The 15235-nt window shown below is 57.8% G+C and overlaps 4 protein-coding genes across 6 annotated transcripts; 2 read left to right on the top strand and 2 right to left on the bottom strand.

Moving 5' to 3' along the window:
* Positions 1–1124: 1124 nt before the first annotated feature.
* Positions 1125–5559, bottom strand: LAMTOR1 (late endosomal/lysosomal adaptor, MAPK and MTOR activator 1). The gene is made up of 5 exons (XM_033053519.2): positions 5435–5559; positions 3634–3779; positions 2594–2671; positions 2014–2140; positions 1125–1725 (listed from the first exon to the last, which is right to left on the bottom strand). The coding sequence occupies exons 1-5, from the start codon at positions 5474–5476 to the stop codon at positions 1633–1635; spliced, it is 486 nt and encodes a 161-aa protein (XP_032909410.1). The 5' UTR covers positions 5477–5559; the 3' UTR covers positions 1125–1632.
* Positions 5560–5723: 164 nt separating this feature from the next.
* On the top strand, positions 5724–10229 carry TOMT (transmembrane O-methyltransferase). Its single transcript, XM_033051187.1, is given in 4 exon segments — positions 5724–8934; positions 9296–9496; positions 9615–9625; positions 9661–10229. Coding segments are annotated over 4 exon segments (852 nt in total). The 5' UTR covers positions 5724–8672; the 3' UTR covers positions 10039–10229.
* Positions 10230–10323: 94 nt separating this feature from the next.
* ANAPC15 (anaphase promoting complex subunit 15) lies at positions 10324–12198 on the bottom strand. The gene is made up of 4 exons (XM_033051184.2): positions 11977–12198; positions 10933–10992; positions 10715–10852; positions 10324–10580 (listed from the first exon to the last, which is right to left on the bottom strand). Exons 1-4 carry the CDS (start codon positions 12094–12096, stop codon positions 10533–10535), a joined length of 366 nt encoding a protein of 121 aa, XP_032907075.1. The 5' UTR covers positions 12097–12198; the 3' UTR covers positions 10324–10532.
* Positions 12199–12331: 133 nt separating this feature from the next.
* LOC116992050 (folate receptor alpha-like) lies at positions 12332–14952 on the top strand. 3 transcript variants are annotated; one of them, XM_033051181.1, is made up of 6 exons: positions 12332–12416; positions 13111–13230; positions 13401–13560; positions 13777–13965; positions 14040–14175; positions 14543–14952. In XM_033051181.1, the coding sequence occupies exons 2-6, from the start codon at positions 13184–13186 to the stop codon at positions 14815–14817; spliced, it is 807 nt and encodes a 268-aa protein (XP_032907072.1). In that variant the 5' UTR covers positions 12332–12416; positions 13111–13183; the 3' UTR covers positions 14818–14952. The 3 variants fall into 3 exon arrangements, with proteins under 3 accessions (XP_032907072.1, XP_032907074.1, XP_032907073.1); XM_033051183.1 differs by lacking the exon at positions 12332–12416 and adding an exon at positions 12800–12873 and having other exon boundaries at positions 12906–13230; XM_033051182.1 differs by lacking the exon at positions 12332–12416 and having other exon boundaries at positions 13139–13230; positions 13331–13560.
* Positions 14953–15235: the final 283 nt, after the last annotated feature.

The following is a 15235-nucleotide window of genomic DNA, read 5'->3' as shown; positions in this document are numbered from 1 at the left end:
AGAAGTTTAGTCATGGACTGGATTCTGGTGGTGCATGCCACCACCACCACCCAGGCCCCACCAAGACCTGAGAAATGCTTGTTGGACCTTGGCTTCACAAACAGCACCTGGGCTAAGCCCCTCTCAAGCTTATTGGATGTAATCTGTTCCAAGGAACTAACAGATGCTTATCGAGCATCTGTTTTTTAATGAACTGACTTGGAACCTGCCTGAGTAACAATCCAAGTGGAATAGTATTTTTGTTGTTGAACCTTCCACTAACTCAAATTGTGGCCAGGATGGAAAATTACTAGGACTAAAGCCCACTCTCTTGCAACCTTCTAGACAGCAATCCAAAGTGAGACCCTTTGAGCTCTCAATTATAAGGGGCTAACACATACTTGAGCCCAATCTCTAATGACCCTATAAACCACAGTCCAAAGGAAGTCTCACCGAGCATTCTATTCCCAGATCATAAGAGAGCTAATGTGTATGTCTCAAACATTATCAAACATAGATAATTGGATGGCTGTTGAGTCAAGCAAGGACTGTTGGTAATAAACAAGGACTGTTGATATTAACACACCATGAGAAAGAGCAAGATGTGGCTGAAGAAGAGGGGCAAGGTGAGATAGGGTAGAACTGAAAAAACATCCTTCTTGTAGTTCTTGCTGATAAGCACAGGACAGTACAGCATAAGCACAGGAATGAGTGGCAGGAAGTGGGCATGGACTATAGGGTGGGATTAAGATCACCCAAGACCCCTAAACCCCTCTGACCCATTTCCAGGAAGACCTGAAAGAACAGACTGTTCATGATAACTAATTTGCTTAGAAAATGAGAAATCTTCAGGATGGGGAAACCTATCCATAAAAAGGTACCCTGCAATTTCCATGCCAAGTGATTCCTGATTATTTGTAAACCCTCTGACTTTTGACATTCCTTTTGACCATGAGCATTTATGAATCTTAGGTGCTTCCTTTCCCTTAAAGGTGGGTGATCATACATTCCCTGTCCCCTTGGCCCTGTGGGACATGATCAAAGGGGTGACAAGGGGCAGACAGATCTGTGTAGCCCCCCCACCAGGGAACGGCTTCCCCACCATGTCCATGATGTATTCAACAGACAACAGTGGAGACAAGCACTGGATGAACGTGGCTTTATCTACTGTGGCAAAAAATAATAGTAATTAAAAAAAAAAAAAAACCAAAAACAAAAACAAACAACCGAAATAAAGGTCTAAACATGTAAAAAGGAGAAGAGATGGTGTTGGAGCCAGCAGGCCCCACGCAGAGCATCACATCCGCCTGGCTCCAGCCCACCCGTCCTGGTGACCTGGCACACGGTGCTGACCCACACCAGGGCCTCCTTGCACCGGCTGTTCCCTTTGTGTTCGTCCCTGTGCAAGGCAGCGTCCAGCTGACACAGCCTCCTCCCCACGCACACCCACCCACTCATGAGGAGGAGAAAGCCTCAAGCAATGCAGGTGGGCTCGACGTGCCAACGATGGGCGCCTTGGCATTTAGTAGGAAACAGGGTATCTGTCCAAGTTCTGTGGCAGCAGCATGGGGAGGGAAGGGATATAAAGAGAAAAAAATGGGGAAAAAACCGAAAACAACCCAAAGCGGTGAAGCAGCAGTGGCGGGGGAAGGTTCAGGGGATGCCAAACTGTACAACCAGTTCTTCTTTGGCGTCAACACGGATCTGTGAGAGCGCACTGAAGGCGTAGGCAGCTATCCGGGACACCTGCGGGCACGAGGACATGGCTGTGTCACCAGTGGCTGCTGAAACTCCCAGTCATCCCAAAGAAACTGTCGCAGGAGGTTAGCCTCCAGCCCTAACGAGTCCCTAAGCCTGTCCTGGCTTTGTCCCACCCCTAACAAGGCCTTAAACCTGACCTAGGCTTTGCCCTCAGCTCTAATAAGTCGTGTCAGGGCTCTGGGCAAGCCAGGAGGGCATCACCACTCCTCCAGGATGAGGATGTGTCTCTGGGGAGCATCACCAGGGCTCAGGGCTCACCCCAGCCTTGCTCACCTGCTGCAGGTCTGCAAAGGGGACAGGGTCACTGGCGAGCACTTGGTGCGGTTGGTTAGTCAGAGACGGCAGCAGTGGAAGCTTCTTCCAGTGCGTCAGGTTGTTGCTGAGCATGGCCAGGCGTGTGCTGCAAGGAGAGAGCAGAGAACATCAGTGCCATGCCAAGACATGGGGACACCCAGAGGATGGGTGCTGCACCCCCAGGCACCCAGCACCCACAGGGGAAAAAGGGAGAGCAGTGGTGCTGCACTCCCAGCATCCAGCCCTCTTCCCTCCCTGCAGCAAGAGGATGAGGGAGCTTCCAGCTCTCCCACATAGGCACCTTTCAAGCAAAAGCTTGAAAGTCACATCCAGTCCCCCACCATCTGCCCCAAGGGCTGGGTGAACACAGAAGCCCTTTGTTCTGGGCTCTGCCACCTGCACTGCCATGGGCCTTCCCTGAGCAGGCAGCACCCAGCTCTCCGAGATGCAGCCCTTCTACATGCCAAGTTCAATCCCCCAGGCCAAAACCCCTGGGACCCGCCCAGAGACAGACTGTGAAGGGACAGCAGGCACCCCAGGGGAGAAGTGCAGGTCCCACCTGTACTGCCTGGCTCTGTCCATGTACTCATGCTGCTCCATGCCCTGGGAATCTGCTGCCGACACGTCGATGATGTTGCTGCAGAGACAGAAGACAGTGGCTCCCACTGGAGGCTCATTGCTCCTCCTGAGTTCCCTCCCCATCTCAAAGCATCCTCTGACCAGGGCAGACAAAATCCAGCACCCGTCAGCACCCCAAAACAAACATCTCAAGGCCAAAGTCACCCAATGAATGCTGCCAGCTGGACACAAGTGTGCCAGGCTGGAATGGCTGTTTGCCAGGAAGGAAATGCCAGGGACTGTTTGCCCACAGCTGCCCTGGGGCAGAGGCAGGCAGAGGCTGCAGGAAGCTGGGGGCTGGTCTGGGCTCTGGGGAGCTTGGCACGCAGCCACCTGGAGAAAAAAGGAACCACTGGGAGGACAATGCCACTTGGCAGATGTCCTGAGAGCCCTGGTACTGGGCCCTGGACTCACAGAGGACCTGGGCACTCGCCCAGGGCCCTGCCGCAGTCCCATTGTGTGCACCCCACAGCACTCAGAGCTGCTGTGGCCCTGCATGTTGGACACACACCAGTAACCACCAGCTCCCCAATGTCAGGCAGGGGAGCAGAGGGGCCTACAAGCATCCCAAAGCCCCCCCAGCCAGGCTGGACACAGCCCTCTCCCCACATTGTCCCAGTGCATTTGAGGAAAAGCCTCCTCAGAAGGTGATACAGTGCTGCTGCCCCACCAGCCACCCTCTCCACATCCCCACAGACTCACTTCCTTATCCAAACTCTGCTCCTATTTCCAGCCCAACAGCCAAGGGGTTACCTCACATCTGGGGTCTTCTCTGTGTCCCCATGGGGCTCAAAGCTGAGGAAGGGGGCTGAGGGCAGAGGGACATGGGGGGCTCTGCCACAGCTTCTCCCTTAACCTCAGCACGTATGGCTGACCACCAGGGCCCCCAGCCAGACAGCCCCCCAGCCATGTGCCACATCCATGGTCACCACTGGTCCCTGAGGCATGCTGCCTGCCCCGAGGGCATGGCCTGAGGCTTACATGGCTGTCTTGGCGAGGATGGAGGACAGCATAGCCTGCTCATCAGTGCGTGCTGACGGAAGGTTGTGGTAGCTCTGCTCCGCTCCATTCAGCACCTTGTTGGGTGGGCTGGCTGTTGGCTCCAGCAGCCGCTTTGTCTCTTCCTCCTGAGTGAAAAGCAAGAGGAAAATCAGCTCTGGCTTCCCCACACCAGCACCGTTAATTCCACGGGACGAGGCGAGTCTCACCCTTCCCTCACTAGCCAGGAGGGCTTCCTGTGCATCCCAGTGTAGTCCAGAACAGCCTCAGCTCTACCAGGCACCTCTTTGCCCAATTCTTTTTCTTTCTTCCAGCTGAAGCCCCCCCAGCCACAAAGGCAGCAAGTGCAGCTGAAATCGGGCAGCACATTTAGAGTGGCCAATCCTGCAGGCAGGAGCCTGCAGCCAGCATCCACCTGCATGAAACCCTGCAGCTAATGAGGACCTACCATGGCCCCACCTCTGACTGGGCACCACTCTGGCATAGCAGGGGGCTCACCTGAGCCAGGTGAACCCCACCTGCCATAGCCCAGGGACTGTGTGGGGTGGGAATTCCCAGAGTCACAGGGCACAGTCCCCCACTCTCCACCCCCAGGAGGTGCAGAGCTGCAGCTCAGCCCGTGATCCTCTGGTTTGTCTGAATGGTGCTGCAGGGGCTGTGAGAAGAGCCCAGTAAGGGAGATCATGGGCACAAACACCCAAGAGAACACGATCACAGAATCAGTAAAACTGGAAAAGCCATCTGAGCCCAACTGTTCTTCCAGCACTGCCGAGCCCATCACCAAACCATTTCCCCAAGTGCCAAGTCTACACAGCTTTTAAATCCCTCCAGGGATGGGGACTCCAAGACTGTTCTGGGCAGCCTGTGCCAGGGCCATACAACACTTTTAGGGAAATTTTCCCAAATATCTAACCAAAACCTTCCATGGCACAATCAGAGGCCCTTTCCTCTTGTCCAGTCCCTTGCTCCCTGGGAGCACAGCCAGACCCCAACCCTCCTGTCGGGGAGAGTGAGAAGATCATCTCTGAGCCTCCTTTCCTGGAGGCTGAGCCACTTCAGCTCCCTCAGCCACTCCTTGTGATCCAGCCCCTTTTCAAACTCTGTTCCCTTCTCTGGACATGCTCAAGCCTTTCCATGTCTGTCCTGTCCTGAAAGGACGCTCAGCCTGTGACCATGGTGAGCTGGGAGTGCAACCACTCCTCCATGCACGCCGTCGGTGGCATCTCCAGCTCCTTCCCGGCCAGAAGCTTCCTCTCCCCTTCCTTCTGCTGGCAAAGGCTGCTGCGATACTCTAGCCCAGGCCGTTCTCCTTCCTTTGTGGAAGTGGGAGCTGGCTGGGCTCCCCTGGGACGGGCTGTCACAGCCGAGCTCTCGCCGCACCCGGGGATTAAGTTTCGCGGGACAGGTGACAGCCCCAGTTCTGCCCCGGCCCCTGAGCTGCGCAGCAGTCACGCTGCCCGAGAAGGAAAAGCTGGCGCCGAGGCCTTGGACCTATACCTGCAGCGGGACGGGGGAAGGGTCCGGCACGACCCCCGAGCCCCCGCCTGCAGCCCCCACGCGGGGCGGCGCGATACGCGCGAGGAACGGGTGACACGAAGGCGGCGACAGGCGGGAGCAGCGCTCAGACACTGCCCGGGAACGGCGAAGGGCCGGGCCCCGCCGGGGACGCGCGCTCTGCCCCCCCCGCCACCGGGCAGCCCCGGGGAAGCCGGGAGCGGGGCCGAGCGTCCCTCCCGGCGCCACCCCCGCCGCGGGCCTCGTGTCCCCCCGGCGCCAGGCCCACCTGGTCCGAGGCCTCGGCCTCGCTGCTGTAGCAGCAGCCCATGGCGAGCGCGGCCCCGGCTCCGGCACGGCCCCGCCGCGCGGTCACGTGAGCGCCGAGTCCGCCTGGTCACGTGAGCGCCGGGGGAACACACACACACATATACACACACACTCGTGCGCGCGCGGCCGCGCCCGGCACCGGGAGCGCGCACGGCGGTGTCACGTGGGACGGGACGGCGCTCGCACGCGGGCTAAGTCACGCGGCCTTGCGCGCGCGGTCACGTGCCCCCGGCAGCGCGCCGCCCCCTCTCCCCCGCGCTCCCGGAGGGTGCCGAGCGCGCTCCCGGAGTGTGCCGAACTAAGGGCAGGAGAGCAGCACTGAATACACATCCCGGAGTGTCAATTGGAGCTGAAGGAGTGGTTGCTACTGATACTGTTGCTGTTACTGTTTTTTTCTCTCCTCCCTCTTTTCTAGTACATTGTTCTATCTCAACCCGTGATCTTCACCTTTCGTGCTGCCAAATCTGCCTTGGGGAGGGGGAGAAGTGAGCAAGTGGCTCACAGTTTAGAATGGTTTCAGTGCGAGCAGTAAATCTGGAAGTACCATTCCTAAACCAAGACAGCCTTACTTGGGTCCCAGTGTGAGACACAAGGAGGGCACGACCCAAAAAAGAGTGGGTTGGGAACAAACCTGATCTCAGCGTTTGCTGAATTAGGTCCAGAGCCATGGTCACAATGGTGCTTGGTCTGTTCATGTGGGTTTGGTACCTAACCCTGGCTCTATTCCTGTATTCCTGTATGTGCTCCTCAGGGTAACCTTTTATTTTTTTGTTGCTGTACTGTGGGATATTAGTTTATGACATGATAACATCCAGGGCAATGATGGTACTCTGGAATGTGCATTCAGTGCTGCTCTCCTGCCCTTACCTCAGCACTACCTTTGGGAGTCCATTAATAACCGTACCCAGTCTGGGGGGGAACAGGGGAAGGATGATTTTCCCCCTTTTCCTCCCCTTTTCCTCCCCTTTTCCTCCTTCAGGCCTGCTACAACAGCTTTTGAGAATTTTGTATTCCCTTTGGATGGCAAGGAAAGCATGTTCTTGTTGCTATGTCTGCTGTGTCTCAGTGCAGTCCACACTCTGTTTGGAGTCACGTTTGGAAGGCAGAACAGAGATTTCCAAGAAGGCCATTCAGAGACCTGTCCCAAGCGGGAATAGTCATGAGTGGCATGGAATGTGCCAGAAAATTGGCCAATTTTTTGAGGAATTCTCTGCTCCAGTGGCTTGGGAGTTCATCCCTGAAAAACTACAGGACTTGGATAAAGTGACAGAATATTTGCAGGGAAAATGGTGTGGCAACTCCAGACATGAGCAGCTTACTGCAGTGTGTTGGACCCTGGCTACTCTTCATGGGACACTGCTGGTCAGTAGCCAGCACCCTCAGGGGAGCAGGAGGAAACAGAGCAACAAGCCATGCTAACTGCACCTGAACCAGGGGAACAACCCGTGCTGGGAGCAATCACCCCTGCCCAGAAGAAGGAATCCAAGACAAAACCAGTTCAGTTAGTGAGGGATGGCAAAGCAGGGCCCTCAGAACAGGAGGAGGAGGGAGGGCCAGAGAAAATCACCTGGTCTATGTCCCCGGGTGAGCCGTAAGATGTGTGAAAAAGTTCCAGTTACCCGTTAGGTGAGCCCCTGGTGACCTGGCTATTCCAGTGCCATGAGTGGAAGTGAAGCCAAGCAACTGGTATCCTTGTCCTGGATGTGAACATTGACAGGGGCGTCGGGAAGAGGACAGAAACTCTTAGGCTCTGAAGGCAACTCCTGTCAAGCATGAGGAAAAGGCATTCTCCCAAGGATGATGACTAGTGCACTGAGACAAGTGGAACACCATGCAGCAGGGTACCCAGTCGCTTGGAGAAAATCAGCTGTGCTGGAGGTTGATTCTACTCTAGGGATTCAAAAAACGAAGTCCCCTTTAGGCCCAGATGACCAGTGTGCACAATCCTTGTGGCACAAGTTTGTACAGAGCATGCCATTGTCATACAGCAACTCTGTTGAGAAAATTTTCTTTCCTTGTACCCCCTGTTGTTAGTGTTGTTGCTGTTACCATTCATGTTCTTAAAGCCAGTAAATTGTTCTTATCTCAGCCTGAGATCTTTACTTTTGAGCCTCCAATTCCATGCTACCACTGTGGGAAAGGGGAGAGGAAAGTAGGGGAGCAAGAGAACGGGCATGGTTTGGGGGGTCTCAGTGGGGACACTGAACAGAGGAGTACCATCCCTAAACTACAAAAGATTCCAGTGCCCCAACCCTCCACACCCCCAGTGCTGCCAATGCCCCCATGGTACCCACTGATTCTGGCTCCCCCCAGTCCTCCCCCCACCTCCTGGTGCCCAGTGCTTCTGCCTCCCCGTGCTCCTGTTGCCCAGTGTTTCCAGTACCCAGTGTTCACAGTGCAGTGATGGGACTCCAGCTCCAGTATCAGTACCACAGCTCCAGTATCACCACCCCAGGCCCCCCTGTGCAGCCCAGGACTACCTCCCAGCCCCCAGCCTGCTCTCTATTGCCAGCCCTACTGAGCTGGTAACCGGAGCTCTGACAGCAGGCACAGCCGAGGTGACACCATCAATAATTGAGTAGCAGCAGGGCTCCACACAGGACTGCCTGCCTCTGCCTGCCTGGAGCGTGGGGACAGGTAGGTGCCACCCCCATTGCCCTATCTTGTCGCCGTGGCTGGGCACCCCCAACAGCTCAGGCTGTGGGGAGCAGGGTGTGAGGTACAGGATATGGGGGGGGTGGGAGCAGCAAAGCTGCACCAAGGGGGGTGCAAGGGGTGCAAGGCACAGCAGCACAATCCCCTGGGATGCCAGCACTGTCGACCCCAGTATCTGGACCCTGGCAGATGAGTCCCCAGCACTCCCTAGCCCTGGCACAGGGACCTCCACAGCATCCTGGGGTGCCCCAGCCCTGCAGGTCCAGCAGCACTGGAGCCCAGGGAGAGCTACTTCCAGGGGGTGCCCGGCACAGCCAACTCATGGCAGGAGTGGGAGCCGTGAGGCTGGCACCCTGGGAGGATAGATTTGCCTCGTTATAGTTTAGGGCTCACATGCTTCAATGATCTCTGCACAGGGGAGATTTTCAAAGCCTGGGCTCAGGCTGATGGGTGCAGAATTTCCCATTTGGCAGAACTCTAAGTAGGAAACTAACAAAGTCAACTCAGTAACTGTGCAAAAATCACAGGCTCACTCGCTTGTGATGGTGTCTCCAGCGATTGCCCTGGCCTTCCTCCCCTTCATTGTCACCCTGCTGATCCGGTATCGGCACTACCTGCTGCTGCTGTACCGGGCAGTGTTGGTGGTCTGGCTGCGGGACCGGCTCACTGGCACCTCACGGGAGCAGCGTGCCTTCCAGTACGTGCTGGCCCATGCCATCCCTGGGGACCCCCACCACATCCTCCGGACCTTCGACCAGTGGTGCTACCACTGTGAGCACCTGAGCTGTGTGGGGCCTGACAAAGGTGAGTGCTGCCCTTGCTTGCTCACACCACATGGGGCATGGCACTGGGCACAGCCATGGCACTGCTGACATGGCTGAGACACCACTGAGACACTCATGATAGTGTTGGTGTGGGCACAGCACCATTGGCATGGCAGTGTTGATATAGCCATAGTATTGTTGGCATGATTGTGGCACCATTGCCACAGCCATTGCACTGCCAGCACTGTTGGTATGGCTATGGCATCACCAACCTGGCTGTGGCATTTCTGGCATGGCTGTCCTCCATCCCTCTGGGCACTGGGAACTGCTTGGCACCTTCACCCTGCCCAGGGCTGGGGTGGCACAGGTTCACGGGTGCTGAGAGGCACATGCTGTGGCAGGGCGGATCGTGGAGCGGGTGCTGTTGGAGCGGGCACCACTGCGGGTGCTGGAGCTGGGCACATACTGTGGCTATGGCACCGTGCTGCTGGCACAGGGGCTGCCCCCAGGCGCACGCCTCTACACCATCGAGGGGGACCCCCGACACGCTGCTGTGGCTGAGAAGGTGATCCGCCTGGCTGGCTTCAGTGAGCAGACGGTGAGTACCCGGGCACTGGGATAATGCCCAGCTCTGCACCTGAAACCAGGGAGGAGATGGGTGGGGGTCCTTCGCTGCTATGGCAGGGACTGTGGCACCTGCTGGGCAGTACACGTGGGAAGAGAAAGGCCCTGTCCCATGTGGACCTCTCACTACCTTGTGAAGCAGGGTGGTGGGTGGGCACCCTGATACTCTGCCCCAGCAACTGAGGGTGCTGCAGCACAGGTGGAGCTGATCGTGGGCCCCTCGGAGGAGGTGATACCCCGTCTGCGGGAGAAGCACGGCCTGATGAACGCCAACTTGGTCTTCATGGATCACTGGAAACGCTGCTACCTGCGGGACCTACGGCTGCTGGAGAGCCACCAGCTGCTGGCTGAGGGGGCCACCATCCTGGCTGACAACGTCCTCTTCCCTGGGGCACCCCACTTCCTGCAGTACGCCAAGACCTGCGGCAAATACCACTGCAAGGTGCACCGCGCCAACCTGGAGTACTTCCGCGCCATTCCTGATGGTATCGCCGAGCTCCGCTACACCGGCACCCACTGAGCGGGCGGCAGGCTCCTGCCTTGTGGTGGCCACGGTTACCATAGGAGTGCCAGGTTCCCGACTCCCCGCCTTGGCCTCAACATGGGCTCTGGAGGAAACGCAGTGGCTGCTGTGGTCTGTGGTGGGGTGCAGCGGGTAATGAGGGGGCTCATTCCCTGCAGTGCTCCTGCCTGCACTGCACAGGGAGGTGTGCCAGGCGCACCAGTGGATGGTGGGATGTAGCCCTGCACTTGCCTGGCTGGCACCCCCTGCCTGCCCTGGTGGCTTCACACACCAGATTTGGCGTTGTTTTCTCGAAAACAGTTTATTAGAAAAGATGCGTCAGCTCCAATGTGTTAGGTGCAGTCTCCCCTCTGGCTCCCCTGGGGGGCTTCCCTCTGAACCCCCTTCCCCACACAGCACCCATGGGAAGAGGAGCTTCACTGAACTGTCCCCTAGAGATGTGGGGGCAAAGTCTCTCCCCCAGACTCCGGTTTGGTGTGGTTGTGGCAGAATCAGATCATCCACTGGTCCTGATCCTGCTCTGTCCCCTCCATGTCCACCTGGGAAAGAAAGAGGTTTGAGATCTCCCACCAGACTGAGAACCCAAGAGAGGGAATGAAAGAGAAGACCCAGAGCTCATGCTCAGGGTCCCATACACTTCACATCCCCTGCTTTGGGGTCTCACACTATTTACCTCATTGATCTCCCCATCATCAGGAGACTCATTATAATCATTCATCTCGTCCATATCCTGCATGTCCTCATCATCTTCTGAGTCCTCTTCGCTGTCTTCATCATCCTCGTCATCCTCTTCCTCCTCCTCATCATAGTGCTGTGGACACAACAGCTCCAGCAACCCCATCTGCCCCTGAAGCCCTGTGACAACCCCCACTTCCATGCCCACACACCCACCTCGGACGCTGGCTTTCCTATGGGCACCAAGTTGTTGTCCTTCTCAGCGATGCTCTGGAGCTGGGGAAGGGAGAAAGATGTGTGAGCACCCCAAGAGCTCCATGATACTCAGGCAAACAGACCCTTCTGGGGCTGCTGGCTTGTGTCATTTCCAGACCATGCCTATTCCCAGCCCGAGTCCTGCTGCCTCCCTGGCATCCCCCAGCCAAGCAGGGAAGAGCAGCTACAGACATCTGCCTGAACACCCTGGCACCAGGCAGGGTGGTCCCAATGACACTCTGGGGCTGAGAGGGTTCGAGGTGTCCCCTGTGTGGCATGAGGAGCTCAAACACAAAGCTTACATATTTCTTTATAAAAAAGAACCAAATCTGAGACATCTGATCAGCCAGATGAACACAACCGCAGCAGATAATTAAAGCTCAATTAAAATCGTCAGCACCTCCCACCCAGAGGGACTTGGAACCTCTTCTAAGTGCAGGGGTTTTAATTGATTTAAACTTTATTATTTAATTATAAAAACTTAATTACTGATTTTTTTTTTAAACTTTAATCAAATACATGTTCTTCCCCCCCATACTCAGGGGCACTGCAGCACCAAACCACGCTCACAGCGCAAACATTTGTCAGATACAAGGATCAGAAATCGCTCCGCGCCTCCCTCGGGAGATTAGGTAATTAATTAATTGGGAGCTAGTGCAGGAGTCTCGGTTCAGCAGCAGTTTATTAATTAACCCCCACACAATAAACGGGGAGCTCCCGTACCAGCCCGCACCGAGACAGTGTGACACAACGGATGACAGACACGAGAATAGCCGTGCCCGAGCCGGCAACACCGGCACAGGACGCGGAAACACGGGCACAACCGGTGAACACGCCGGGGAGCGACGCAACGGGCGAGCCCCGTGTGCCGGGACACCCGCGAACCCCCACCCCGGCACCGCCTCGGGGCTGCAACGAGGAGAAGCGGGGGGCGCTTCCCCAGCCCCGAACCCGTTCCCGGCCTCCTGACACTCGGCCCCGCATCTCCCCTCAGCCGGTGCCCACCCAGGCCTGGTGCTGCTGCTCCTGCTGCTGCAGCTCGGTCTCGTCAACGCACGGCCGGTCGAGGTTAAACCAGAGCGACTCGGTGAGGCGGGGCAGGAGTGAGGGGAACAGCGTGGACATGGCGCGAGCACCGGGAGCAGCGCCAGGCCGGCGCCGGCCGCCCAGCCGGAAGTGGAGTCCAACCCGGAAGCAGTTACAGCGCACCGAGCATGCGCAGAGGGAGCGCGGTTATGTCTGAGGGGGCCATGCCCACAAGGGGAAGAATGGACGGGGCGTGGCCTAGGGCGTCGTCTGGGGGCGAGGCGATCCTGATTGACAGGTCGGGCCCCCCCGCACTGGGCATACGTGAGCACCCCGCAGCTATCTGTGACCCCAATGGGGAGGATCTGTGAGCCAAGTGAGGGGGTATTTGTGATCCCACGGAATATCTGTGACTAATGGTGGGTATGTGACCCCCACGGGTACCAGTGACTGCAGTGGGGAGGTACCTGCTCCTTTGGGGGCAACTGACACCCATGGGTGGGGGTGTCTGCCATCTGTGAGAGGGACATCTGCGACCCCACTAGGGGGTATCTGCGACTCTCCTCAGGGCATCTGTGACCCCCGGGGCATGTCTTCCCCATCCTGTGTGACCTTGGAAATACCTGCCCCTTCCAAGGCTTTTTACCTCCCTTCCCCTCTCCGGAGCCATGTCTCTCACTGGTGGATTTCTGTCCCTCCCCAGCCATAGGTGACTGCTCTCCCCCAGGGTATCTGCTGCTCCCCCTCCATGGGGCATCTGTGATCCCCTGGAGTACCTGTAATTCCATGAGGGGTACTTGCCTCTACCCTGTGATCCCCACCAGCAACATCTCTTACCCACGGTGGTGCTCCCCCCAGTCTCTCACAGGGACCCTGTAGTGTTGGGGGCCAGGCCCTTCCCCTTGTGCTGGTGTCAGGGAATCAGGCCACCTCCCACAGAAGGGAAGGAAAAACAGCCACAGGTGGATTTTGGCTGCTGCTGGCCCCAGCCTGGCGCCGGGAGGATGAATCCCAGCTGCATGCGGGGCTGGGGGGGGAGCAGCATGGTCACGAGTGTCGATCCAGAACACAGCAGGGTGCCAGGGCGCGGTGCACTCTCCTCCATACCCTCAGTGCTGCCCAATCCGCCGCATTCCCACATCCCGTGATCAGTGGCCAAGGGTTGTGCTGCGCCCCGACCTTTGAGATGAGCTGTGCTGGTCCCACGGCACCCGGAGCCCAGCTGCCCCCCAGGTAAGAGCCCCGACCCCTGGCACCCCCCGGTAAGATCCCTGAGCCCACTCTTGGTGGTCCTGGACAGTGACCGTGTGCTGCCGCGCTTCCATATGCACAGAGGGGGACTTTGTCCCTGCTGCCACCGCGTCTCTCAGTGCTGCTGTCCTGACCTGCTGTCGCCCTGGTAGAGCGATGGCAGCGGTGTGCTGCAGCACTCTGCTGGTGCTGATGGCCTGGCCAGCTGCCACCGCAGCAGCGGCAGTGACACCGGACTCGCTGCTCAACATCTGCATGGACGCCAAGCACCATAAAACAGAGCCTGGCCCTGAGGGGCAGCTCTACGGGCAGGTACGGTCCTCATCCTCTGCACCAGCACCCACTGGTGTCACTTGCTATGGGGTCACCAGGATTGAGGCTGGGGGACTCTGTACCCCGACATCAATTCCATCAGCCAGTGTCACCCACCTACGGGCACTGGTGCTTTCCCTGGACCCACAGCAGGTCCCACTGAGCCCCTGGTGGGTCCTGATGGGTCCCAGCTGAGCCCCGGCTGCCCCGGTGCAGTGTGTCCTCTGGAAGGACAATGCCTGCTGCACTGCCAACACCAGCATGGAAGCCCACGAGGATCAGTCCTACCTGTACAACTTCAACTGGGACCACTGTGGGGCCATGCCAGAGAAGTGCAAGCGCCACTTCATCCAGGACACGTGCCTCTATGAGTGTTCCCCCAACCTGGGGCCATGGATCGACCAGGTAGGTGCAGACCCACCCCTTACCCACCCACCGGGATCCCTGGGGTGAACTGGGGGAAACTGGGGACCCTGCAGGCAGATAGCAGCTGGAGGAAGGAGCGGATTCGGGACGTGCCACTGTGCAAGGAGGACTGTGACCAGTGGTGGGAGGATTGCCAGGACGCTGTCACCTGCAAGGTCAACTGGCACAAGGGCTGGAACTGGACCACAGGTGAGTGGGGGTTGAGGGGTACCCCCCATCATGCCGCAACCCTCCTGTGGGGTCTCCAGTCATCCTCCATCTTGCTGCAGAGGAGGTTGTGTCCACCCTCTCTGGTGGCTGTGAGTGGGTCCAGGGGTGTGAGGTCCCCATGGGGTGGGGGTGGCAGCCAGTGGGAGTCCCTTGTGCATGTGAGTGGGTTAGGGGGTGTGACAGTCTTCATGGGGTGTGGGGTGATGCAGTGGAAGACCCTGTGTCGCCTTGAGCTCAACTCGGTCTTCCCTAGCAATGCTAGTGGGACCCATCTGCACCCCACACGCAGGGGAACAACACCCATTTCCCAAAGCCCTTCACCCACTTCACCCCCTGCCACCCACAGGCACCAACCAGTGTCCCAAGGGTGCCATGTGCCAGAAGTTCAAGTATATGTTCCCCACGGCGGCTGCACTCTGCGAGCAGATCTGGTCTGGCTCCTACCGCTACACGTCCTACCACCGTGGCAGCGGTCACTGCATCCAGATGTGGTTCGATCCCGCGCAGGGGAACCCCAATGTCGCCGTCGCCCAATATTATGCCCGTGGCAATGCTCCCTCAACCTCCCCACTCTCCCTCCTGCTGTCCCTGCTGCCCCTCACCCTCCTGGCCCAGCTCTGAGCAGGAGGGGCTGCGGACAGGAGCAGGCAGTAGATGGTCAGGGGGGTCACCAGGCTGCCTTGTGCCTCCCCATGGGATGTCCCCATGCTGTGTCACCCCCAGGCATGTGACTCATGAATAAACGCTCCTGCTCTGCTTGGTGTTGGGGTGCTGTGGGGCTGAGGGTTGGGGAGGACAATAGGATGGTGGAGGGACCTGGGGGTGTCTGATCCTGCTTCTGGTGGGGAGATGAAGCAGACATCCTTCTGATTCATTTGTACCAACCAACCTGGCTACCCAACACTGCCTCCCCCAAACCACTGTGCCAGCCAAAGCAGAAGGCACAGGGCTGCCTGCCACTAGGGCATCCCCAGGGTGGTGGCATCGCTGAATGTGTCCTAGCACCTGACATGGCTCTGGGTGTCACTGGCATCCTGGG

This window comes from Catharus ustulatus, chromosome 2, assembly GCF_009819885.2.
Source record: "Catharus ustulatus isolate bCatUst1 chromosome 2, bCatUst1.pri.v2, whole genome shotgun sequence".
Lineage (NCBI taxonomy): Eukaryota > Metazoa > Chordata > Aves > Passeriformes > Turdidae > Catharus > Catharus ustulatus.
The sequence above is the reverse complement of the archived record's forward strand: the minus strand, read 5'-3'. Positions and strand labels throughout refer to the sequence as shown.